This window comes from Cinclus cinclus, chromosome 13 (genome assembly GCF_963662255.1).
Source record: "Cinclus cinclus chromosome 13, bCinCin1.1, whole genome shotgun sequence".
Classification (NCBI taxonomy): domain Eukaryota; kingdom Metazoa; phylum Chordata; class Aves; order Passeriformes; family Cinclidae; genus Cinclus; species Cinclus cinclus.
The window spans coordinates 12,219,175-12,244,327 of record NC_085058.1 but is presented as its reverse complement, the minus strand read 5'-3'; the positions used below and the strand labels follow the sequence as shown (position 1 = coordinate 12,244,327).

Here is a 25,153-nt window from a genome sequence, read left to right as displayed (position 1 = left end):
GTCCCTTGTTCCCTCTCCGGCTCCGGGAGCGCATTCCCTGTGCGCGGGCGGGCCAGACTCGCCTTGACGGGCCTGGAGAGGGGCGCAGTCCCGGGCACATCCCGGGTACATCCCGAGTACATCCCGGCCACATCCCGAGTACATCCCGGACACATCCCGGGCACATCCCGGGTACATCCCGGGTACATTCCGGACACATCCCGGGCACATCCCGGGCACACCCCGGACACATCCCGGGCACATTCCGGGCACATCCCGGACACGCCCCGGGCACATCCCGGACACACCCCGGACACATCCCGGGCACATCCCGGACACATCCCGGACACATCCCGGACACATCCCGGGCACATCCCGGGTACATCCCGGGCACATCCCGGACACATCCCGGACACATTCCGGGCACATCCCGGACACATCCCGGGCACATCCCGGGCACATCCCGGACACATCCCGGACACATCCCGGACACACCCCGGACACATCCCGGACACATCCCGGGCACATCCCGGGTACATCCCGGGCACATCCCGGGCACATCCCGGGCACATCCCGGCCGGGCCTGCGCGGGCAGCGGCGCGTGCGCGGGGCGGGGCCGGTGCCGCGCTGACGCCGGGGCGGTGCGGGCGGTGCGGGCGGTGCTGACGGAGCGCCCGGCCAGGCCCGTCCCGGCGCGGCCCCGAGCGCGATGGCGGCCGCGGGGGGCGGCCCGGGGGCGGCCGCGGAGACGCCGCCCGCCAGCGCCGCGGGAGTCGCCGCCGCCGAGGCCGGCGCGGTGCTGCAGCGGGAGCCGCTGTACAACTGGCAGGCCACCAAGGGCTCGCTGCGGGAGCGCTTCGCCTTCCTCTTCTCCAACGAGCTGCTCAGCGACGTGCACTTCGTGGTGGGCAAGGGCAGCGCCCGCGGCGGGGCGGCGCCCCCCGGGCCCGGCCAGCAGCGCATCCCCGCCCACCGGTTCGTGCTGGCGGCCGGCAGCGCCGTGTTCGACGCGATGTTCAACGGCGGCATGGCCACCACCTCGGCCGAGATCGAGCTGCCCGACGTGGAGCCCGCCGCCTTCCTGGCGCTCCTCAGGTCAGCGCGGGGCGGCTCGCTGGGGGCTCCGGCCGCGGCCCCGCTCGGCCGCCGGGGCCTTTTCCTCGCTCCGCGGGCCCTCCCGGCTCCTGTCCCCACAGAGCCCGGCCTGTCCCCACTGCCCGTCCCTGGAGCGAGGTGCAGGGGAGGCGCGGAAATACCTTGTGGGCTCCGCGCAAGGTCACGCCACCCCTCCGACGTGTTTTGGTCCCTTCTTGAGCTTTACCCTGCGCTGTTTTCCCAAGAGAAACTATCCAGCCATCTTCTGATAGTAGCTACGAAGGGACAGAGACTGTTGTACCAAGCTTTTAGTTCCATTTGATTCTTACCTTGAAATTTGATACTTACCTTGAAGTCTTAGTCATCTCCCTGTTCACTTTGTCAGTGATGATAAGTCGTTACATCTTTTTGCCATAACAACGCCCATTGTAATCATACTTGGGCAGAGAGGGAACATGCAGCAGAAAGCAGTGATCAGCTGATTTTTGCTCCCAGACCATCTGAGTGTGAGACTGGGAGCGCAGCGATAGCAAAAAGGATATAAAGTGTGTTAGTGATTTCTGATTTGGGCAGAGTAGGATATGCTTGCTTGCATGCTCGCAAAACTGATGAGTTTACCTACTGTTTCTCTTTATTCAGTGGAGTGGGAAATAAAATGTATGGTGTTCATGGAAACAATTGCTAATAGTTTATGTGTGCCCTGGGCTGTGGTGTGGTAATACAGCTGAACTGCATAACCTTAAGGTTTGTATCAAAGAAACCACTCGTCTAGGTGAAAAATATTCTAAAATATATTAGAATATAATAATATCTAATATAATATTATATAATATCTAATTATATTATAATATTATAATATATAATAATATATAATATCTAATATATTCTAAAATATATGAAACAGTTCTCTGTGATGAACATTTGGGAAACGAGTAATATTATTGCCTGGAAATAAATATATAGTGTCTCAAAGTTTTTTGTAATAGGAAAAACTCCAAAGTCTTGGCAACTTTCTTTTGCTGAGGCCTAAGAGGTAGGAACAATTAGAAGAGTCACCTGGTCCTTATGTAATCACGCACAGGAATTAGGTGATGTGCACAATACCCAACAAGCAGCAATGGCTTTCTGTTGCTGTTAGCAAATCAACTGGTTTTTGTGGATTTTTTGTGCAGAGGAGCGAGAGGTAGTGAGGAGTGTCTTTCAAGCAGATTGGTTTCCAAGGTTAAGAGACAGTGCATACAGTAAATGTATGCATTTGTATATATGTGGAAAAAACGCTGGACAGTGAAAAGGGAATATAGTAAGAGAAGTTTGGGTAAAAATAGAAACAGAGATTTCAAAGTAAAGATAAGAAGGAGGGTATTTGAACACTGTTGAAGTGAATGAAGAGATGTTAGAAGCAAACAAAAGCACTTGTGTTGGTAGGGCTGCCAGTGCGTAATGGCCGGGGGACTTGCGTCAGTAAACTGATTGTGCTTGTGTCTTGTGTGGGTATCACCACACTGGTGGGCTGCTGAAACATCTCAGCTTTGCTGTCTATGCCAGCTCTTCAGGATGTTCCTCCATGCTATGCATACTTCTTTGAGTTTATATTGAAATAAATATACGTTGCAATACCTTGTTTAAAATGTATCTAGGGAGAACTTCTGTAATAGGTGCCAGTGCTGGACTTCTCCATGCTGGAAACAACATGGGGTCTTTTCCTGGTGTTGACTGAAAGAGGCAGGAATGATACCTTGTACTGTTGGCCTCTTTTATCTGTCACTAGTCAATCACTCAGATAATGATAGTTATCTTCCACAGGACGTTGCTTTGATGGTTACAAATATCACTTTGAGGTATGTTGACTAGAAATTAAGTCAGGTTCTTTGAATATGCATAGCAAATGAGTATCAAGTAAAGGAAACGTTTAAGTAATGCAAAACTTTCTAGGCATAATTTACTAATTATTTAGTGTTCCTCAGCTCATTTCCATTTTGTTTACTCATGTTATTTGTTAAGTCATGTCTGTAGCTTGTGTTTCATACAGATTTACTGATAAATTCTACTTGTAAATTAAAGGAAAATACTTTTTATTAAAAAAGTAGTTTGACAGATAAGTCCTTAAGAGCTGAAAGAATATCAAAGTCACAATGTTTGAATCTATTTCCCAATGAAAGAACTTGTGTGTGTGTTTCTAACTACAAATTGAATAGCAATGATCAAGAAAGCTTAAGTTATCTCAGTAGGGCTCTGCTTTATGGTTTCTTTTTGCTGGTTTTACTAAGATTTTTTTAAAATTTCATTCATATTTTACAGTAAGCTAACTTCTCTTTTGATCACAGAATAAAGGAAAGTGATTATATGGCACAAGTTAGCAGTCTGTCTTCCAAAAGTCTTTTCAGAGAACTTTTGCAAGCAATAAATAAAGGGGTAATCATGACTAACTTGAAAAAATATTTCAGTGTGCTTTTATAATGGTGAAAACATATCAGCTACTGAGACGATGCTCACACAAGGGGAGAAGGAAGTGCTAACCTGTGAGTAAAGAAAAGTAGCATAAAATGTATGAGAGGCTTCTATAGAGTGAATGTTAAATGGTCACTTGGAAAAATTGTTTATTCTGGTCACTGGTCACTAAAATGTTCTTCCACTATGCACATACACCCCCCGTTCCCTCATCCTGGATGCAAATAAAATTAGGTTGTTTCTGTCTCAAAGGGAAAGAGAGGAGGGAAGAAGGCAAGGAGGAAAGAGAAGGGATTGTCAGTCCCACTGGGTTCAGTGGAGGAGGAGCAGTGGTGCAAACGTAGAAGCTGTGCTGGTTCAGGTGTGCCACAGAGGGGAAGAGTTCAACAGATACAGCTCCTGGCACATTTGAGCAGGGGATTTTTTACAGGGGAGACACACCTAGGACTGCACCCTGCTTCTGTGGAAGCTATAGCAGGAAGTGAACCACAAGCTAGATGAGCCCCTCTGGTGTGTCACTTCATTGGCTTCAGGTTGAATTCACTTAAGGAATAAAACCAAAATCATGTTCCAAAACCAACTTGGGATTTGGGTTTTTTAAATTATTAGGTAAAATGCATATCGTACTTCGCATGGCATTGCTTTTTTTACGGCCTGTTAATCAATTTTTATGTGCTTTGGACTCTTAAGTTCCTATAAAGTCATACCACAGAAGTTATAGCATTTTAAAATTATTATTTTAAATCTTAGAACCAAAATGTAAATGCATTGTTCTAGTGGTTTAATGAAGAGCTTGTCAATTTAGTATTCAAAAGTGTACCTGTGAAATACTTGTTTCTTAAATTTGTCAGCCCATCGTTTTCATAAACAGGTAATAATAGTTCATAGCTTTCATAAATCAGTTCTAGTTGAACTGTATAACTGCATGAAACTTAAAAAAAAGGTCAGCATTTAATTAAATTAATTCTTTTTAAATGTTGTTCAATTTAAATCCAGTTTAAAAAAGTCAATCTAGAGCATCATTCACATCTCAAAGTGATTTGCAAGCTGGCTGTTTGAGTAGACTGGAGTATTTTAATGGTAAATATGTACCTGTATTGTGGCAACAAATTTAATGTTGAATACCATATTTAGTTGTGTGTTGGCAGCTACTGAGAATTAGAGGCTTTTTGGAATATATGAAATACAAACAATGAAGAACTTCAGTTGAAACTTTATTTCTGGAATTATATTACTTCAGTTTCTTCATGTTGAAATGAAGTTTGCCTAGTCTGTTATTTTCACAAGTTTCTGTGTTAGATACAAACTGCTGATTGCTATATTTAAAAACCCTTCTAAACACACCTTGTGTCTGTGTGTCATTCATTTCCAGGATGTTCTGAATAACAGGTAATAAGAAATACAGAGGAAAGACTTGGTTTTCATTGTAGAATTCTTGCATTTGCTGGTATGCTCTGGTTTATTATGTTTAATTACCGACGTGTGTTGGGGACAAGTGTATTTTTTTGTAAATCATAGGCTACTCTTGATTGTTATTTGAAAGGCTGATGAAATATTGCTAAAATTATCTTAAATGTCACCTGTAAGAAAAGTTATTTTTAAAAAGTCGTATTTTCCATACAGCACCTTAAAATAAATCTTACCTTGTCTAGTCCCAAATAACAACTGCTCAGGAAACAGGGTTTTTTCCTGGTATTGGTGGAGGCTCCTATCTTCTGGTTCACAGCTTATGCTAAAATCTCAACCAATCCTCTTGCCTTAAGCAGTGGAGACAAGCCAGAGTGTTTTGCTGTGGCAGGAATAGAAGAGTCAAGGTCATCTGCTAGAATGTACTCCCTTTCCTCTCTGAGTACTACAGAGGGGTGACTTTGACATAAGATGTTCTCACAATCTAAGTCCTTGACACTATTCCCTCATGGAGGGGAAGCCAGTGTGCACTGTCAGTAAATGAATTTTAGGAATACAGCCACAGAGGATTGTGCATTGATGTTTTCCTGATGAACTGAGAGCATGCTTTCGTAGGTAAAGTAATTCTGCAGCTCAGCTGTTGTTTACAGTTGGGGAGCTATGTATAACTAGTACAGCCAGATCAGTCCTAGGGAGTAATACATATTTAAAACAAATGTATGGCATTAGGTTAACATAATAGTCTTTCTTGAACCTTTTAACTTACCTTCTTTATTTATGAAAATGCTAGGAGGTCAACTGTTGCACTGTTCACAGTACAAATCTTTGGCTTGTTTTCTAAATGCAAAGAGACTCTTGTGTTTGGCTGCCCCTCTAAAGATACGTTTTAATGATCTGTGTTTGTGTATTGATTTATAGGTTTCTTTATTCAGATGAAGTCCAAATTGGTCCAGAAACAGTCATGACTACTTTATACACTGCTAAAAAGTATGCAGTCCCTGCCCTGGAAGCACATTGTGTGGATTTCCTAACAAAGCATCTCCGAGCAGATAATGCCTTTATGCTGCTTACTCAAGTAGGTAAATTTAAGCTTAGCTTTAATTTACTGGAGAATTCCTAATTAGAGAGCAATTACTAATTCTCCTTAATTATGTACTCCTTTGAGATTTTAAGTGCTCTTTAAAATATAAACACAAAGAGTACTTGGACAAATCAACTTATTTTAATTTATGTCTATGCTAGAGGTAAAATGCTTGCTTTTTAAGATCAGCAGTTTGCTAGCTTTATGCTTAATACGTATTTCTTTATCTTTCCAGGCTCGTTTGTTTGATGAACCTCAGCTTGCTAGTCTTTGTCTCGACACAATAGACAAAAGCACTATGGATGCCATAAGTGCAGAAGGCTTTACAGATATCGACATAGGTGAGTCACTCTGTGTGTCCTAGGCATGAAACGACAGTACCCCAGGATAGCTCCTTCCCCCATCTGTGTGCAGAGTCCCAAGCACTTCTTCCCTTCCTGGCCATCCCTGGCCCACCCCTGCAGTGCTTTTCTTTAGCCTCATTCCTGAGCTGGGTTCCACTGCACTGTGTCACTGTTTGAGTAGTGCTGCTGTCCCAGGGCTCCCACTGTGGTGCCACCACACTTCATTGAAGCCAAGGCTTTCACTTGCTGAGGGTTGTGCCTCATCCCTGAGGCATCCATACCTGCTTTTCACGTGCAACAGGTGTTATGTTGCCACATGGTACTTATCTATTCAAAGTTGCACAGATCAGGTATAATTAATGAAATCTGCTTTAAAAGATGAATACATCAACTGTGAGTTTCTCTGTTTAATCTTCTATCAAAAGCTAACAGTTGTAAATTTGCTTGCTTAGTTTCATTGCTACTCTATGTGTCTGAGGTTTTACTCCAATTCAGATCGATTGTGGGAGAAATTCAGACTGAAGGAAGGTGTTTCACTGCATAAAGAAATTTTAAAGCCATTGTTAACACATGATCAGTAGGATTTGTACTCAGACTGTGCGTGATCTTTAGTCTTGGTAAATCTGAATCTGTTTTGACTTTCCAATATGCTATTTTCTATGATTGCAGACATGCCTTATGTAAATTCAAGACAGATAAAATTCACAAAAGACAGAAGATTCAGAATATAAAAATCCATTTATTTTTTGATTTGTATTCTGTGATAATTTGTGCATACCTCTTTGAATAAGAAGACCAGAACAAGTAATAAATACAGGATAAATTGCTTTTTAAACATGTACCTTGCCTCAGATCTTGTGTTTCAGCTTCAGGCTTTGTGGATAGCAAATATGTCAATGCTTAATATGACTTTAATGTATCTTTTAAACTGGTTTTTGTGTACTACTGCTGCTTGTGGCTAGAGTTGATCCAGATGGGCAGGTGGCTGCCCAGATGAGAATATGACACTGTCATCATGAATAACTTGGTTTTTTAGTGTCATTAGGAGTAACATGGTTTTTTAGTAGTGTGCATTCACTCCTTGGTCTCTTTCAGTTTTGATCTTGCCCTAGCAATGGAAATTCTTCAGGATATTTGTTATCACTACAGAGATTAGTTACACTCTTAGGAATCAAGACGAAAGCTCATATCCTGTCTTCATAGCAGGAAAATTAATTTTTAGTTTGAAATCTACGTGTCATTGAGATAGTACTTTTTATGATAAATTATGTGTAATATATGCACACATAAGACAAAGCTGATAGTCTTATTATGAATGTTCTTAATGTGTAATTAGTGTTTTAAGCTGGCATAATGTAGCACTGGTACTGGCTTGGATGAAAACTGATGTAAAGCTGCTAACATTTCTTTTTAGACACATTATGTGCGGTTCTAGAAAGGGACACTCTCAGTATTCGGGAAAGTAGGCTCTTTGGAGCTGTTGTTCGCTGGGCAGAAGCAGAATGTCAAAGACAACAACTGCCTGTGACATTCGGGAACAAACAAAAAGTCCTTGGAAGAGCTCTTTCCTTAATCCGTTTTCCATTAATGACAATTGAAGAGTTTGCAGCTGGTGAGTGTTGGAGTTCTTTGTCTTACTGTTAGACCATTTCTCAGTGCTGTGTTTGGATGCTTAACACTGAATTGTGTTATTAATATTGTACTAATAAGAGTTGTGATGTACAAATGAAAGCAAAACATTCTGCAGATTATGCAGATTGGAAAATATTCTTCTTATCTTCAGTTTGTGAATATGTGCGGTTTAAATACAACATATGGAGTAATCCTTCAAATCATCCTAGAAGTCTTATGTTTTCCCAGGCCCTGCTCAATCTGGAATCTTGTCGGATCGGGAAGTAGTAAATCTCTTTCTGCACTTTACTGTCAATCCTAAACCTAAAGTAGATTATATTGACCGACCAAGGTGTTGCCTTAGAGGAAAAGAATGCAGCATTAACAGGTTCCAGCAGGTGGAGAGTCGCTGGGGCTACAGTGGAACAAGTGACCGGATTAGGTAGGACTTCAGAAACTATTTCACAGAGAGACAGAAATGTGTGGGGAGAAAGGGAACAAATCATTCAACTTTGACTTTTTGGTATAAGATACAGTAACAAACATGCTGGCTCTGTTGCACACCTTTGCTCTTTTCCTTTTTTTAAATAACTTAGGCTATTACACACATAAATACAAACTGGCAAAGAATGTGGTTGGGGAGGATTGGGTGCCTTCAAGAATGACCAAGTGCCTTCTAGAATGATTGAGTGTTATCTGTATATTTCTTTTTGAAATAACAAGTCTTGATATGTTTTTATTTTGGAGATGCTGAAAAGAATCTGTTTATGTTTTGTTTAGTAATACTGAATATCTTGAGGAATTAGCAAAGCTTTAGCCTATAAAGCTGACAAAGCATTTTTCTTAGTATTGAAATCTAAATAAAAAATGCTGTTTAAAGAAATGCTATGTCATTCTCAGTTCACTTGCCTACTCTTTAGTGGGAGTCTTTCTCCTACTTGAAATAAGGTAACACACTCACCACAGTTGTTTGAATTCCTTTCTTGTGCCTTATCAGGTTCACAGTTAACAGAAGAATTTCTATAGTGGGATTTGGATTATATGGATCTATTCATGGACCCACAGACTATCAAGTTAATATACAGGTACAGTGTATTTTGTTTAAATAGGCTTGTACACTTACAGGAAATTGCAAAAGGATACTACACTTGGTAGCACTTGCAAAAGGTTTGGTCTATATTGAAGAGGAAGCAATTGATAAGCCAGGAGTCTAAGATGTGTTTTGTCACAACTGGGCTTTAAGTGGGTGCCTAGGCAAAAGGAGAACACGAGGGAACTCTGCTCCTTTTCTCCTGTATTCTCCTGTGCTTCATTCGTTTTCACTGTAAGTGTTTCCCAACATCCAGCTTTTGTCCCCTTTTCTCAAGCCTTTCCTAAAAGGAAATATGTCCTGATATTGTACTTGGGTATGTTATGTCCTTCAGTAGCCTGCATGCTTATAAAGATTCTTCTTATACTTCTTATAAAGATTTTATTTTTGTAATTGTTCCTTTTAGTTTCTTTTGAACAAGGTTCCTCAGTTTCCTCATTTTGAAATATAGGACAGCTGTGAGGGATTTGCTTTTGTTGTTCGTGTGGGAGTGTTGACTCTAAGTATATTATGGACACTGTTACATAGTGTTTCCATTATGAAATTTTGAATCTGATCCTGCTCATCACTCAGTACCAAATCAAGGGTTGCGTTTCTTCCTGCTGAGCAATTGGTTAGCAGGCTCGTGAATTGGCCAGTGATAGCATCTAAAAATGTCCCCCTGCTTTGTCTCCTGATGTGACCCTTGCCTGCTCCCAGCAGGTGACTGAAGACACCACTAAAATTGTATTTCCTGCTCCTGTAGCCTGCTGGATCCTTTAGCATGTTGTGGTCAGGATTGTCTTCTAGTAGTATTGATCCACCACTATATTCTGTTTTCCTTTTTGACTGTGGAATTTCAGTCTGTTTGAATTCTTTTTCTTGTAGAGATTAGTTTTGTTTTGATTTCGAACAAGATATTAGAATTCCCTGACTGGCACAGTTTTACCCTGTGCTATGTATTTCATAATCTGGTACTGTCATGTCACATTGATTTATTAGGTGCATGAGAAATTTTGTGAAATTGTCTGTGACTTCATATAGGGGCAGAAATTCTATTGTTCCTATCTTTCTACACTTTCAGCACATGCTGGAATTGCTGTTTCAATTCATTAGTGGAAATTCTGTTTAAATGACAAACTGTCTTCTGCTTCCTATTTGATGATTGTTATTACCTGACTACTCTGTACTTAAGGATAGGGGCTTTTTTGTCTGTCTCTAAGGAAAAAATGTTGTGCCTTTCCTCTTAATGATGTTCCAAACAGAATGTATCTGGAATGACATATTGAAGGAATTTGGCTTTTCCACATTCCTCACTTTAAAAGCTTACTTCAAATAGAGGAATTTGCAAGTATCTTCAGTTTGGTTTTGTCAAACTATACATCCATGTAAATGAGTAGCATAGTGCACTAGACAGGATCTCTAGAACAAGGGTTGATCTCAGGAACCTGGCAGCTATACTAAACATACCTGAGATTTTTACTTCGCATAAACCCTTTTTTGAACCTCTTGGCTAAATTCTTGTTAGCAGATGCAAGCATTCAGTGTGTTCCCTGAGGATGTTTGCTAGATTTATTTAATCTGAAAAGAATTTAGTTTTTTTCAACGCAAACCAACGCACATTAAGTGGGAATGATTCATTTGAAAAAGATCCTCCAAAGATTCAAACTGAAAGGCTAAATAAACCTTTATGGTTCATATTAAGGCCATCCATCTTATATAGGTTATCTTTATCCTGGAAGTATCCCTAATAACTGATGAATCTGAAGCTTTCTTGTCACAGTCTTTTCAGGCAGTTATTTAAGTCTTGTGCCTCTAGCTTTCTTCTTGGCTCTGCATCAGTACTAGCAGGGCTCCAGAAAGTTAAACATTTAAAACTTGTCATAAAACAGTGTTAATGTATGCTGCAAATACATCTGTTAAGTGAAAAGGGTAAGTCTTCAGCATTATAATTGTTAATATTTCTATTGTGTCTGGGGAAAAACCTAGAGTACATTTTGTCTAGAGTAAAGCTTCATTTCATGCATGGGTAATACTGAAAATTATGTGGCAAGTTAAGAAGAAACTATTAAAACTGATATGATTCTTCTTAGTGTAGTAATCACAAGAAGTGCTCTGCTCTAAAGCTCTTATATAACTTCTGCAAGAAGTATTGGGAAGCAAGGATCAGGATCGCAATCCAAAATGGGAAGGAATCTGCTATTACTACATTGCAACTAGTGATTCTTACTCGCCACTGAAATGGAAGGCAAAATAAATATTGTGTCATCTGAGTAGACTTCTTATACTGAAACAAGATGAGAAATAAGTCGTATAAAACATAACAGCACAAGGTCTTGTTTTCTTTTATGAAGGCGCCATTGACTGCCTACGTTATCTGTAAAAACTTGTTTTCTAAACTAGCCACAGGCAGCAAAGGAGATTCCCTCATGTGGGCTGTGAAGGTGTACAGAGATCAACAAATCTAAGCAGTGTTAGATGTTGTATGTGAAGGTCAGAAGCTGAAGGTCTGCGAGCTATTCTCCATCTCCCAAGCACAGACTTGAACCTGGCTGGAGCAGTGCCCACAGCCCGTGTAACGCTGGCGAGCCATCGTTCCCAGCTGCTGCGTCAGCTCCAGTGGTATCAGGAAATCACAGCTCCTTTCCAGCTGAGATTGCACTGTCCTTGCAGTTAGGTTGGGTGGGGTAGGCAAGTGTTTGCTTGTAACCTTCTCAGGTGCATGCAATCAGAACCTTTCTCACACTTGTAAACGTAAGAATACAATGTTCATGCTTTCGTCCAGATAATTGATTATGAGAAGAACCAAACGCTGGGACAGAACGACACTGGATTTAGCTGTGACGGAACAGCCAGTACCTTCAGAGTTATGTTCAAAGAGCCCATAGAGATTCTGCCCACCGTTTGCTACACAGCTTGTGCAACCTTGAAAGTAAGAATGTCTAACAGTACAAAAGACAGTGTTGTTTGATGCAAGAGTTATTCTTTTATCAGTCTTCCGATGGGAAAGTGTCTTCTAGATCTTGAATTTATTTTATTTATTTTAAGTTTAGGGCTTGAGTTAAAACTCTACTGTAATTTGTAAGATTGTTACATCTCTTCTGTGCCACAGCACAGAATTCATAACTGGATCCTTTGTGCCTTCCTACTTTTTTGCTTGATGTAAGAGTTAGAAGGAGTTCTAATGGAAGTCACTGGTTCTGTGTGGGGAAAAAAAACACTATCTAGAAAACTTAATCTGGAAGCTTTCTATTAAAATTTAAGTTTGATTTATTTTATCAAGGATAGTCTAACCACTAGCTAAATTCAAGAAAACAGGTTTTTTTCCATCTCTTTTTATATACTAGTGCTGAAATAATAGGCAAGAATTACTTGTTCTCAGAAACTCTCCCCGTAGTGTTGTGGGCAATTTATTTCTCAAAAAAAATTCAATATTCTTCTAAATATAATTCCCTATACAGAATAAGAGTTTGGTGGGTTAGAAAACATAATGCACATTAAAAGCAGCTGAGGGAACTAAGGGAATTAACTAAGAATACCGACAACCTATGTGATAATGAGAAATACTAGATAATATTGCTAGCTGGATAAAATTAACTGGTTCAAGTCTGCTGTCAAATAAATATATTCTTGTTATTTAGACATAGGGCCCTTGCTTCTGTTGCCTGTGATTTTGTATATATATATGTTTGTTTTTTTTTTTATATGGGTACAGAAATTTTATGCTACAAAAATAGCCCAAGTCAGCTGTGTTTGACCATCAGCGATTTTTGGGTCTTGCCCACTTCCATTCTGTTGCTAATCTCTTGTGATGTTTTTCAGGGTCCTGATTCCCACTATGGAACAAAAGGTTTGAAGAAAGTGATCCATGAATCTCCTACTGCTAGCAAAACATGCTTTGTCTTTTATAGTTCACCAGGTAACAACAATGGTACATCAATAGAAGATGGACAGATACCAGAAATAATATTTTATACTTAGTTTCACATGATGATCTGGAATGTGTTGGTGTCTCAGTGGACTTCAGCTCACTATTGGCAGCAGTTAAAAAATTCTGTTAAATTACTTTAATGTATAAAAACAAAACTAATTTGTTTGAGGGGTACCAGAAAAGCTTTTTTTTCCCTGCATCATTATTGGTAGACTGTAATTTAGCTTTTCCTCTAAATGAAATGTTAAGTGGAATAAGTACTCTGTATATTGAAAAGTTTGTTTTAAGTAGTACCTTATGGTTAATTACTTTGTGTTTTCACCCCTTTGTTTCTCATGTAGTAAAATTCAGTTTTTGAACTGGAAAATTACTTGTTATGAACAACTTGTGTATGTTTTCTCCAATCTGTCCTTAAAAGACAGTAAAGTTGCTGCTGTAGTCACATCTTGCACTTCTTTCCAAAATGACCTTGGATTGACCCTATGGACATGGACTGCTATTTTTTGAAGTACATCAGCAAAGCTGCATTCATATTCCCATCATCTTTTCTTTTTCCAAGAGCCATGGAGAATTAATGGACTTTGCACTGCAGAGAACATCTGCAGCTGCACTGAAGAAATAAGTACTAAGTCAAATTCAGCAACAAATAGATCTTTCTAGAATCTCTCTTAATTCAGAAGGGCTGTTTTGGAATATAGAACTGGTTAGGCAAATAGCCACTGTATATACATATGTGCCTATAAAAAATGTATAATGTGAAAATAAGAATACAAGATTTGCAATGTTATTTTATCATTGGATATTCTAGTACTAAAAAATTACTATAAACCTAAGGATTATTGGTGTGCAACGAGTTTTACAGATTGCATACAATAATTTGATGCAATTGCTGTATTTATGTATATAGCATTCAGTGTCTTGCACTATGTATTGTGTAGTAACAGAATGGCTTCGTGTACAAAGACCTGTACCCTCCCCTACGTTATACTAAAGTAATAATTTGAGAATGCAGGAGGGAAAATTCTTAAGGGGGGAGAGTGGGAGGTCACGCAGGTTTGGGGTGTCCAAAGGCCGTGTGTAGAACAAGTGTTTGTCAAACGTCCAGCTCTGTGCCCGCTTCGCCAGCGCTCTCCTGTCCCCGGGCGCTGATCCGAGGCAGGGATGGGGGCCGGGCCGTGCGGGAGCAGCCGCTGTGGGCACAGGGCCGGGCCGGGCCGGGCCGGGCCGTGCGGGTTCAGCCGCTCTGGGTGCAGTGCAGGGCCGGGCCGTGCGGGTTCAGCCGCTCTGGGTGCAGTGCAGGGCCGGGCCGTGCGGGTTCAGCCGCTCTGGGTGCAGTGCAGGGCCGGGCCGTGCGGGTTCAGCCGCTCTGGGTGCAGTGCAGGGCCGGGCCGTGCGGGTTCAGCCGCTCTGGGTGCAGTGCAGGGCCGGGCCGTGCGGGTTCAGCCGCTCTGGGTGCAGTGCAGGGCCGGGCCGGGCCGGGCCGTGCGGGTTCCGCCGCTCTGGGTGCAGTGCAGGGCCGGGCCGTGCGGGTTCCGCCGCTCTGGGTGCAGTGCAGGGCCGGGCCGTGCGGGTTCAGCCGCTCTGGGTGCAGTGCAGGGCCGGGCCGGGCCGGGCCGTGCGGGTTCCGCCGCTCTGGGTGCAGTGCAGGGCCGGGCCGTGCGGGTTCAGCCGCTCTGGGTGCGGTGCAGGGCCGGGCAGGGCCGTGAGGGAGCAGCCGCTCTGGGTTCAGTGCAGGGCAGGGCAGTGCAATGCAGGGCAGGGCAGGGCAGGGCCGGGCCGGGCAGGGCCGTGCGGGAGCAGCCGCTCTGGGTTCAGTGCAGGGCAGGGCAGTGCAATGCAGGGCAGGGCAGGGCCGGGCCGGGCCGGGCCGTGCGAGCGCGCAGGCGCCTCGGGGCGGGCCCGGCGCGGTTGCCGGAAGGGCCGCTCCGGCCATGCCGAGCCTCGCCGGGTTCCTTCGTGTGCGGGCGGGGCCAGTGCGGAGCGGCGGGGCAATGCCCGGGAAGGTGCGGACGGGACCAGGAGAGGGGAGGGGGTCAGGGGCGGGTGATGCCCGTGCTGACCGCGCCTGTTCCTCTGTTTCAGGGGAAAGCTGCCGCCAAGGGTCCCGCGGAGCCGAGCGCCGCCGCAGGACCGGTGGTGGCGGCGGGCGGCGGCTCCGTGAGGGTGGCGGTGCGCGCCAAGCCCGGCGCCCGCTGCAGCGCTGTCACAGGTGGGTCTGTGGGCCCGGCACCGGACAGGCATCGCTGCATCCTGAGGAGCGGGGGCGGAGGGAGGGAACCCACAAAATCCCCCCCGAAAACTAAAGCCGGGAGTTCGGCTCTCCAGGAGCAGCTCGTTCGCGTCCCCTGTATATAGCGCTGGGTGGCGCGGTGAGCACGGGGTAAATCCTGATCCTAAATCCTTCCGTTTAACATCCGTGGTTTCGTGCGGGCTGTTTGTGTCTCGAGGGTCCGTGCGGTTTTATTAAAGCCATAAAAGTTGGATCTAATACAGCGTGTTCTCCCTCTACAGCCCTGGGCTTGCTCCTGCACGCATTGGGATTGCTTTCACATCCCGCGTGTGTGCGGGACCCACGGGCTGTGGCAGTGTCCAGGCCCCCTTGGGAACACAGGGAATTTCCTGACAGCGTAACTCTCTGAGCAGACTGATTTAACAAGCGGCTTCTGGGGGTGTAACCTGATTTGAGTCGTGTGACGTGGTGCGAGCGGGACAGCACCTGCACAAGAACGGGAGACTGAGGGGAGCTCAGAGCCGTGCCCCCATTGTGAGGAGGCTGGTAACTCATGACTGCAACCTGCTCCAGCATGAAGGCTTCACTGCTGGTATTGTCAGGAGTGTATGTTTGATTATACTGGCCGATTGTCAAGGGACTTGATGAAATGTGAAAATGCCATCACCTGCTCATCTGTACATTTACCTGGTTTTAAATTAAAATGCTTTTGAAAGCATAAACATTCATTTTCAGGAAACTATGGTTAGATGTTTTGAATATTTTGAGCATAAAGTTCTCCAACTGTTTGTTATAGATGTGACAGCTGAGGCAGTAGGTGTAGCTATTGCTGCACCTCCTTCGGAAGGGGAGGCAAATGCAGAGCTGTGTCGTTACCTCTCTAAGGTGCTTGAAGTGAAGAAGAGTGATGTTATTTTAGAGAAGGTACTTCTTTTTTTTCCTTTCAGTTTTGCTCTGCTGTGGTTGAAATTCAAGAGTTTGAAACTTAATATGTTAAGTACAGGGAGCTACTCCAAGTTCAGTCTGAAAGACACTTTAAAAAGTTTAGTTGTGTTAGTGGAATGATTCATTGAGAACAAACTCAGTGTAGGAAGAACTATGGCTGATCTTGAGATCTTTTAATCAGAAGAGTTACCATGATAATGTTTTGCAAATCTCTGTAGTTCATGTTTTCTGTGTTCTTAAAATATGTTCTTGTTTTCATTTTAAATGAGTTCACAGAATTTGTCTTCTGCAGAGAATGCATTTTATTAATAACTTTTCACCTTTTTAAAAAATAACTTTTATATTTGAATCAAAAGACTGACATTTAACTGTCACATGTAAGCAAGAGGGTATGTAAGCACTTGGGTTGTGGCTGGGCCTCGAGTTTCTCTGTATTAGAATTTAAATGACGACTTTGGTGAGTGGAAATTCTTTATTAATTGCACTGAATAAATAATGTGTCTTATTAATTCATTGTACTTGAAGTCAGTCTTTCCAGCCATTTCCATTTTTAGCTCATGAGCATAAGAGCACAATGAAAAATAGTGGGTTTTATTTTTATTTGTTGGTTTAATGGAGTAGTTGTAGAAGTCTTTTAAGGAGTGGTGGTAAAGGATAATATGACCAAGGAATTGAGCACTGTGTTGTGAAGATGTAGAGACAAAAATTGTGAGTCTTGTTTTTCCTGAATCATGTGCAAACTGCTTGTTTATTGTCATTTTATAAAGAGCACTGTTTTCTTACCTTAAAGAGTGATTCTCTGAAAGATAGGTGTTTTTTCTCTGTTTGTCTAAACCAGGGGGGTAAATCACGTGACAAAGTGGTGAAGATTTTGGTATCAGCGACACCAGATGAGATTTTAGAAAAACTGAAAAAAGAAGCTTCCAGCTGACCTAAAACAAGAGCAGAAAATAGGAAAAAGCAACTTGGTACACGGACTGATACTCTTTTTTTTACTTAATGTAGTGCTGTTGAGAATGTGGGTAATGACTACAAGAAGATACTACTTCTTCTTTCCACCCCCCCACCCCCCCCCAATGTTAATATAGGAGCTGTGTAATTAAAGTTTTTCTTTAGGTTTGGTTGGAAAACAGACTCTGTATCTGCTTCTGTCACTACAGACTTCCTTCTGCTCTGGAGAGTTTCTTGTGGGTAAGATTTGTCCTCTTTCCTGGGCCCTAAACAAATGGTTTAGGGAATGTTTTTCTTAGTGAAGCAAACGTTGGTTAACAAAGTGAGAGGCTTGGAGTGACATCCTTCCGTGTGGGAAGTGGTACAAAAGGACAGATCTGGATGGCAGAGACATAAAGGAGACTGTTCTCTCTGGTATCTCACAGCAAGTACTGTGTGCAGCTCTTCAGTGTAGGCACTTACAGATATCTAAAATAAATGTCTTTGAAGCCAGTGTGCTGTTGTTAATCACACAGACAAATTGAAAGTAGGATCACCTGAACAACTGGAAGAAAACCAGTTTTCAGTATGAAAAACCAATGCAGAACTCGGTCATTGCACACATGGGTCACTTTGTAATTATCTTTGTAATAGTTTCCTTAAAAGCAGAGATAGAATATATCTTTGCCAATTGTATGTCACCTGTAATTAGTTTTTTTAATAAAAGGGGCAAAAAGTATTACCAAACTTTGTTTTGTGTTTATATTTTTAACAAAGAAAAACATTGTTTCCTAGAGGTCTCTCATAGAATGCTACTTTTAAACAGCCTTTTTTTACAATATTTCCTTGGTGTAAAAATGAGTAGTAGTGCAACCCCTAGAGAACAGAGCTGAGTAATTTGTAGAACAGAACATGAAGTCTAAAACAAAATGGGCAACAACTCTAGTTTCAAGGGTGATGAGAAAAGGGCTGAACTTGTCTATTTATCATGCTTCAGAGGTCAGAGTGAGATTTAACTGACATTTCCCAAAAAATGTGTGATTCCACACATGTTTCTGGTAGGAGTTTGTTTTTCCCTCTGCATCACTGATGATGTCTGAAATTGTCCTGTATTTGTCCTATGGCTGTCGTGTTAAAAAGGAATTAATGGCTAAAGGGAAAAAGATAAACTATTCTGAAGGTTTGCTTAAGGCTTGTCATACATTCTCCTGGAAAACAATGTTACAAATGTATAAGCATTTATGCAGATGCATTGCCAGATTGATGAAGTACAGGTTTCATCATTCATAATTTAGCTTTTCCATGGGCAAAATCTTTTGCTTCAGGGAACTCTTTCAGTGTCCTGTTATCCTCAGTATTTCAGTGGTTGCTTTTGGAGTTAGAGAGCTGGGTGTTTGTCAAGGTGACAGTTCCTTCAAGGTGACTCATTTTAAAGATGTTATGAAAAATGATACTTTCTGGAGAAATAAGTCTAAATTCTGAATTCTGTTAGTTTAATGATTTGCACCTGAGCCCCTTATTTCCTTAGGCATTTGGGCAGCCATACATTGCCTCAGGCCTCTTTCTTTACTTATATTTTCAGTCTGCACAGGCTGATTTTATTTTACTGTTCCATCACTTTTGGTTCACCCCTCCCTGCTGTTAGATCTGCTCTTGCCCAGCAGAGGGGTGCCGTGTCTTGCAGAAGCTTTAAGGCAAAGCAAACCAAGACAAAGTGTTAGTGGTTTGTTGTTGGGAGTTTTCTCTTTTACTTCCTAAGCTTCTTACCATAAGTAGAAAATGGCAATAAAAAGACCAAGGAATTCTGTATTTATAAATTACATTTGGAATTGGATGCTGTGTCAGCCATTATAACATTTTTTTGAAAGCTTATATACTCTGTTGCAATAATGTATTTCATTACACTTTCCTGTGACTTCAGACTCAGACTGAGGGAGGAGCTGTGTGGACAGATACATTGGTCTTCAGTGAGGATCACCTAAAAAAGCCTATTTAGTTTTTCAGTGCCCTCTCTGTCTTCTCAACATATTCTGCCTAGGCTTTGCTGGCTTCTGCCTTGGCTTGTTGACCTATCCCTAAACTCCTTCAGCTGCCATTCTGTATCTGTTCTTCCTGATCAATGAAAGCAACTTGAATTCCTGATAGTGTGGCAGATAAAGCCTTTACATGCTGGGAGCGTACAATTTATGTAATATGAGTAACCAAAATGATTTTAGGATGGTTGTGTAAGTAACACTGGGGTGTTGCCATATAGAATCATAGACTCATATCTGACAGCCTCTTATGTCAATGATTTTTGTGCTGTCTTATATCCGTAATTCCTTGGTTGTGGATTTAAGTAACCTGGTAAAAAATGTCTGGGTGGGACGAGCTGCTGGTCCAATGCATATCAAAAGAAAGGTAGAGAGGAGCTAAGAAACTTGTGACCAAGCAATGCCAGTACTGTGATTTAGGCCTAGCTCCTGCAAATCTTATATTGAAATCCTAACCTGTTGTCTCTTCATGGACACAGTAAAATGTCTTTCATTCCATTGAAAAAATTGTGGTAGCAAATATCTCTTACTCCAGAAAAGTATGTTTTAATAGAGCAGGGCTTTGTGATATTGTAAGAAGCTTCTTCCAAGAATTTCAAAACACTTTAAAAATCCCTGCTCAAAATAAATTCTTATTCCTAGACCAGTTTTAAATCACTGTGGTGCCAGTTGCTGCATAACTTTTACCTGTTGGTACCTGCTTTATCCATGTCCATTAAGCTACATGATTGCTCATCTATTGAAATCAAGCACTGTCCTCTTTTCCCTAATGCATGGTCTGACCAATTTCAGTAAAATCCATCTAATGGTGATTTAATATCTGACTGCTTGCAGACCTGCGCAGTCAGTGCAATTTATAAGTATAATTAACTTTGAATAAGTTAATTTTATTTAAACATTAGCAAAACAGAAGTTACCTGAATAAATTCTATGCCAGTCTTATGGCGTAGAAGGGTCTTAGTCTTTCATCCATTCAGTTATATTTAATTTCTAAAATCCAGCTTTGAAAGTCAGTTTCATTGTAGTAGTGTAATATGCTAATTAAGGATATTTAATTATTCCCTCTTGAACTGCCTCTCTGCTCTTTTTCTTTCAATCCACTCCATTTATCATCTGCAGCACATTCCTATCTCCCCTTTTAGTCCCAAGTGTTTCTAAATCCTCATTTCTTCAGGTACCATCAGTCTAAATAATCCTGGATAATTGACAACTTTGTCAATAACTGGCAGCAGCAATTTAGCGGAAGGCGCAGTTTAATATCTTCCTGCTTCCAGTTTCCAGGAAGATAAATACACCTCATCTTCCTGCTCAGTACTTCACATTGTGTTTCCCCTCTCATAATGTTTATTTGCATGTGTAAAGCTTGAACCAGCTGGGTTTGTAATTTTTTTTTCTGCGTTACTTCTACCTACTGTATTCACCTAATGTTCTAGTCTATCTTGGGAGGATGATTCCTTGTCATATTGACGGGTTTAAAAATGGGCCCCTCTGTCTCCTTTGGGGAACACAGTGCATTATGCTTCTGTAAAACCTGTCATGGTTGTTTCTCTCTAGGAAGGGGCTGCACTTGAGGCAAAGTGCTCTTAATACAACTGAGGCACAATAAAAAAACTGCTGAAGAAATTAAATGCTTACCTGAAAGGAGGAGTCTGGTACTTCTCTGAGATATTGGGAATTCGTTTCTTCCTGGTCCCTTATATATTGGCTCCTCAAGTAATTGTTACTGAGCTGTGATAAATTTATAAATGGTGCATTTATTTGTTATTTCAAGAGCTGGGGAAGTGATGAAGTATCCACTGTGCTATCTTACTACAGCCTGAGGGCAAGTCTTTGGAATATTGTTTAAATAACATTCTGAGTTTCCAAATCTTAAGTATGGCAGGTGAAAAGGGAAATATATTGAGTATCAGTTCAGCAGTTGGTCACTATAGAAACATGCTGTAAAGAGAGCAGTTAGTCATGGACCCAAGGAAAAAAGAGCAAACAACAGAGTCAAAGCTTCATTTCATGGTGCCCAGATGAAGCAGACATCTGCCTTAAGAGAATAACCAGGGTTACAAACTCTAAGTCGGGGTGATTATCATTAAGTTGGTTTTTTTCTAATAACTTGTAGGTGTGCAGTACATGTGGGAAGGGCTACAGCAATGCTGTTCCTTTGGCCAGCTTTTGTTGCTGTAATGCTCTGTAAACCAGGATGCACTGAGGCATAATTTATAATGAATTTCAAAGCTCTCAACATGTGTTGGGTCATACTTTGTGCCCAGCTATCCAACAGGGTGTTGCCAAGTTGAATTTTATAAAACAAGCTATTTGTGTGGAACCTTTTTTTTTTTTCACCAGTGCTAACTTTCCATAGCTTGTCTTAAAATCTACAGTTTTTTGCTTCCTTTCCAATGCTCAGAAGGTCTGTGGGGTTACACTTGATGGAGGTATCAGCACACATGGTCAGCCCCAGCAGCCACCTTACTACCACATCCTGGTCCTCTTGCTGCCTCTCACCTTCACCTGCTGCTGCTGTTGCAGGTGAGTGCCCTCCAGAAGAACCAGGCTCTCTGGGGTTGTTTCTGCTCTCTATTTGTCACATCAGCATTGTTGCTGACGCTTATCTCCTTAGATGCCACCACATTTCTTTTTCTGTTTTTTGGGCCTGACAGCCCTTAGGGATGCATTCATTGAGGAAGGAGGGAATAGACCTTGTGATACAATCTTTGCAATCAGAGGGAAAACCTGTCCTTCCCAGTGAGGCCTTTTGGCAGCTTTTTGTGGCCTCCTGGCATTTGCCCTTTAATGAAATGTCTCCTTTTGTCTCCGGTAGCTCTGACAGCAATCAGCCAGCACCTATGTGAAGTCATGTTCCTGCTATGAGGAGAGATTGCTGGTAGCTACTTCTGAATAGGCAATTTTCTTCAGTTTCTTAACTGCCTTTTTACAATGGAAATGCAAACTGTTGGTAATAAACCTGATAGGTTTGTGGGTTTGGAGGAGATTTTTCCTTTTTGTTAAAAAAACTGATTAAGCTCATCATTGAATATAAATGCTAACACATAGAGGGAAACAGCCAGGCAAATTGCACTTGGCTAATTGTACTTAATGAGAATGTCTGATTCTGTTCAGTCACTTCCTCACTGAGTTCAGGTTCAGCTGCTGAAGCAGACCCAGGAGCTTTTTGTTACATATTTCTAAAAGATGATCAGCTTATAATGATGTTCTCAAAGTATCACTACTGTCTGCTGTGATTGCTACGATGTATCAGCTAGAGTAAATTTTTCCCTTTATTTATTACCATGCCAGACAATATTTCTGGCAGAAGATAAATGCAAAAATAGAACATCTGAAAATATTAATTTGACGATAGCTGTTGTTAATTGTGGATGTGAGGCAAAGTCTGTCTTTCAGTAGTCAAATACCTGTGTATGTAAAAGCAGAGAAAGTGTAAAATCTAATTAAACATTACTTCCAGTAGTCTGAAAAGTATATCAGTCGTAAATATACAAAAACAAGTAAAGTGACCCCATCAGAGGAGGTGTTGGTATACATCTTATGCACTTACAAAGAATATGTAATACCAGAGCTTGCCATAAGCTGTTCTGCCAGCTTTATGGGGCTGCCTTTGCAAATCTGAATTTCAAAGTTTTTTTTTTTTTCACTGATCTTGCTGTAAGGTAGGCCTCCACATTAAACCTATAGAAAACCTTCAGTTTCTCAGCTGCATGTAATTCCTGCTTACAAGTGAACCTACTTGGTCTTTTTACCTGGGGAGGAATTTAGTGAAGTGTTCCAGATTTTGCACATTTGGACTTCCAAACTTAAATAAACACATCCTGTTAGCTCATTTTCAGGACTTAGCGATTTTCAGAGCGAGTTTTAGGTTTTGCCCTCTGTTTATCCAACGTTACCTTGGTCAGACCATCTGAAGAAAAATGCCTTATTTGTTTTACTCCTGGGTTTATGTAATAAGTTAATTTCTCAAATAAAAAAATAAAACATGATGGGGAGGCATGGGATAATTTTGTTGATCAAAGGGTAATTTATTAGGCTAGGAGCAATTTTACTTAGCTTATGGGCTTTGCAGGCTTGTCCTGTATGTCCTTCTAAACTCTGCTGGGAAGGAAGATACACAGAATAGAGAGTGTGATAGACTCTTGATGTTTTGTAGCACCTCCTCTGCTGTTTAGCACTCAAGTCAGAATGGGGGAAAAAAACCTGACAGGTTTTCAAAGACTGTAAGTCTAATAATTTGCAATGTAAGTTTCACAGTTATTTCTTACTGGCAGTCTGTGAATCTAGGTGAGAAAAGGATATTACCTGTGGCCCTCTTAGTGTGACTCCTGAGTCCTGCCAATCTGAAATTTTCAAACAGGAAAGATTCATCTTCTGAAATGATAGGTTCATGTGAGGACCATTGATGTGAAATATATAAAGAGCATCTATTGATGTGTTTGTTGTTGAGAGCTATGTGGGTTAGAATACAAATTCAGATGAAAAAGTTGATCAACTGCTCATAAGTAGTTCATCTATTCTGCCTTCCCATCATAGTTAGTTAAATTGATTCTACAAAGGCAGCTGCATCTTGCCAATATTTTTGTGTGTTGATGGCTGAACTATTACCCCTTTCAGCAAGGCAGGGCTAACACTTTGTAATTGCTGTGAGAGGCTGGCACATCCCCTTAACACCAGGGTTGGCCAACTGCAGCTCCTGGGGCTTGTCTTATCTGCAGAGCTTTGTCCAAAGTGTTGTGAGATCTCCCACAGGTTCACCTGATGCTGAATTGGCAGCCCTGGGAGCTCAGCCTCCAGCCTTTTGCACTGGGAGGAGCTGCTGCCAGAAATGCTCAGTCAGGTTAGTGGATGTGGTGAGCTGCTCTGCAGGGGAAGAGAACTCTGGACTGTATTAAAAAATGTTTCAAAATATAAGACGTTCTTCTGTATCAGAAAATAAATTATGAAGACACTAATTAAAGTTAAAATTTAACTTGGAAAAATTCATCCCCATCATTAGTACTTTTCATCTCTAAATTTCAGACCTAACCCCTCTGCTGCATGGGTTGTCACTGCTGGGAAAAGTGCAAATACCAAAAGAGGATGACACTTCATGGTTTAAGTGAAATCACTTGAGAATGGTTAAATCAGGTTTTCTGATTAACTGACTCACTTGACAGTGTAGTGCATGAGAGAGTGAATCAGACACTTATTTTCCTTTGCTCTGCTGTCTGTGAAAAGCATCGAGCAGAAGAGACACCCTGTCTGTCTTCCGGATTATATGCTTTCTCCACAAAGGAGCCTTTGGTCTACTGCTACATGCTTATTCAGTTTTAGAGGATAAATACAGCCCACAGTTTTAGAGGATAAATAAATCTGTGACTTCTTAGTTGCAATAAAGAAGTGTGACTGGAGGCGGGTTTGGCAGCAGAAAATAAGCTATCAAGGCTGTTGCAAATGTTGGATTGGCAGCAGAGGAGATAACTGTATTGAAGTGGTTTAGAGAAGAACTTGTCCTATACAATAGGTAGGAGCCAATTGTAGAGAGTAGGACTGCTGATTACCCTATATGTCTAACATTGTGTCCATTTTCATGAAGGAAAGAATCTTTTCAAAAGAAAAATGTCAGACTTCTAAACTAAGAAAATCAAAGCATATAAACAAGGTATAGCAACCTCTGTGTTTTGCCCTTTATTCCAGTTTTCTGTTTAGAATAACCTATACATTCTCCTTCTAGATAAGGTGGGGGTTCTTGGAGATACACATTCCTTTGTTCCTTTGGTAAAGCTCAAATTCTCTTGTTGCCCTTGTAATAGAAATTAAAATATGAGCATAATCAAGGTTGTATTTGTTTTGTGATTGTTGTGAACACTGGAGAATAACAGTAATTATAGTACCATTAAATAGTAATGGAAAAAGATTTAAGAGTGGATCATCTCCTGGAAGGAGATGAAAATCTTACTCAGTTTTCTTCAGTACTGCATTGCATTTCTCTCTTTTATGGCAAAAAGAGGAACCTGAAAAGGTTTCTGGAATGGTAGGGGTCAGGAGTGCCATGTAAGAGGCAGGAT

At 41.6% G+C, this 25,153-nt stretch overlaps 2 protein-coding genes across 3 annotated transcripts; both read left to right on the top strand.

The window, feature by feature from the left end:
* The first annotated feature begins 688 nt into the window (after window positions 1-688).
* On the top strand, window positions 689-13,498 carry BTBD1 (BTB domain containing 1). The gene is made up of 8 exons (XM_062501332.1): window positions 689-1,074; window positions 5,848-6,004; window positions 6,246-6,351; window positions 7,769-7,966; window positions 8,215-8,407; window positions 8,963-9,050; window positions 11,820-11,966; window positions 12,857-13,498. Exons 1-8 carry the CDS (start codon window positions 689-691, stop codon window positions 13,013-13,015), a joined length of 1,434 nt encoding a protein of 477 aa, XP_062357316.1. The 3' UTR covers window positions 13,016-13,498.
* Window positions 13,499-14,868: 1,370 nt separating this feature from the next.
* C13H15orf40 (chromosome 13 C15orf40 homolog) lies at window positions 14,869-17,791 on the top strand. Of its 2 annotated transcripts, XM_062501376.1 has the most exons (4): window positions 14,869-14,968; window positions 15,048-15,174; window positions 15,992-16,119; window positions 16,979-17,791. In XM_062501376.1, the coding sequence occupies exons 1-4, from the start codon at window positions 14,897-14,899 to the stop codon at window positions 17,069-17,071; spliced, it is 420 nt and encodes a 139-aa protein (XP_062357360.1). In that variant the 5' UTR covers window positions 14,869-14,896; the 3' UTR covers window positions 17,072-17,791. The 2 variants fall into 2 exon arrangements, with proteins under 2 accessions (XP_062357360.1, XP_062357359.1); XM_062501375.1 differs by lacking the exon at window positions 16,979-17,791 and having other exon boundaries at window positions 15,992-16,306.
* Window positions 17,792-25,153: the final 7,362 nt, after the last annotated feature.

What these genes read in the sequence shown, in the direction of transcription:
- BTBD1 (XM_062501332.1), top strand. Translation starts at nt 689, where the DNA reads ATGGCGGCCGCGGGGGGCGGCCCGGGGGCGGCCGCGGAGACGCCGCCC. An exon ending in GCCTTCCTGGCGCTCCTCAG is followed by an intron (nt 1,075 to 5,847) that starts GTCAGCGCGGGG and finishes ATTGATTTATAG; the next exon opens with GTTTCTTTATTCAGATGAAG. An exon ending in AATTGAAGAGTTTGCAGCTG is followed by an intron (nt 7,967 to 8,214) that starts GTGAGTGTTGGA and finishes ATGTTTTCCCAG; the next exon opens with GCCCTGCTCAATCTGGAATC.
- C13H15orf40 (XM_062501375.1), top strand. Translation starts at nt 14,897, where the DNA reads ATGCCGAGCCTCGCCGGGTTCCTTCGTGTGCGGGCGGGGCCAGTGCGG. An exon ending in GCGGGGCAATGCCCGGGAAG is followed by an intron (nt 14,969 to 15,047) that starts GTGCGGACGGGA and finishes CCTCTGTTTCAG; the next exon opens with GGGAAAGCTGCCGCCAAGGG. An exon ending in CCGCTGCAGCGCTGTCACAG is followed by an intron (nt 15,175 to 15,991) that starts GTGGGTCTGTGG and finishes TGTTTGTTATAG; the next exon opens with ATGTGACAGCTGAGGCAGTA.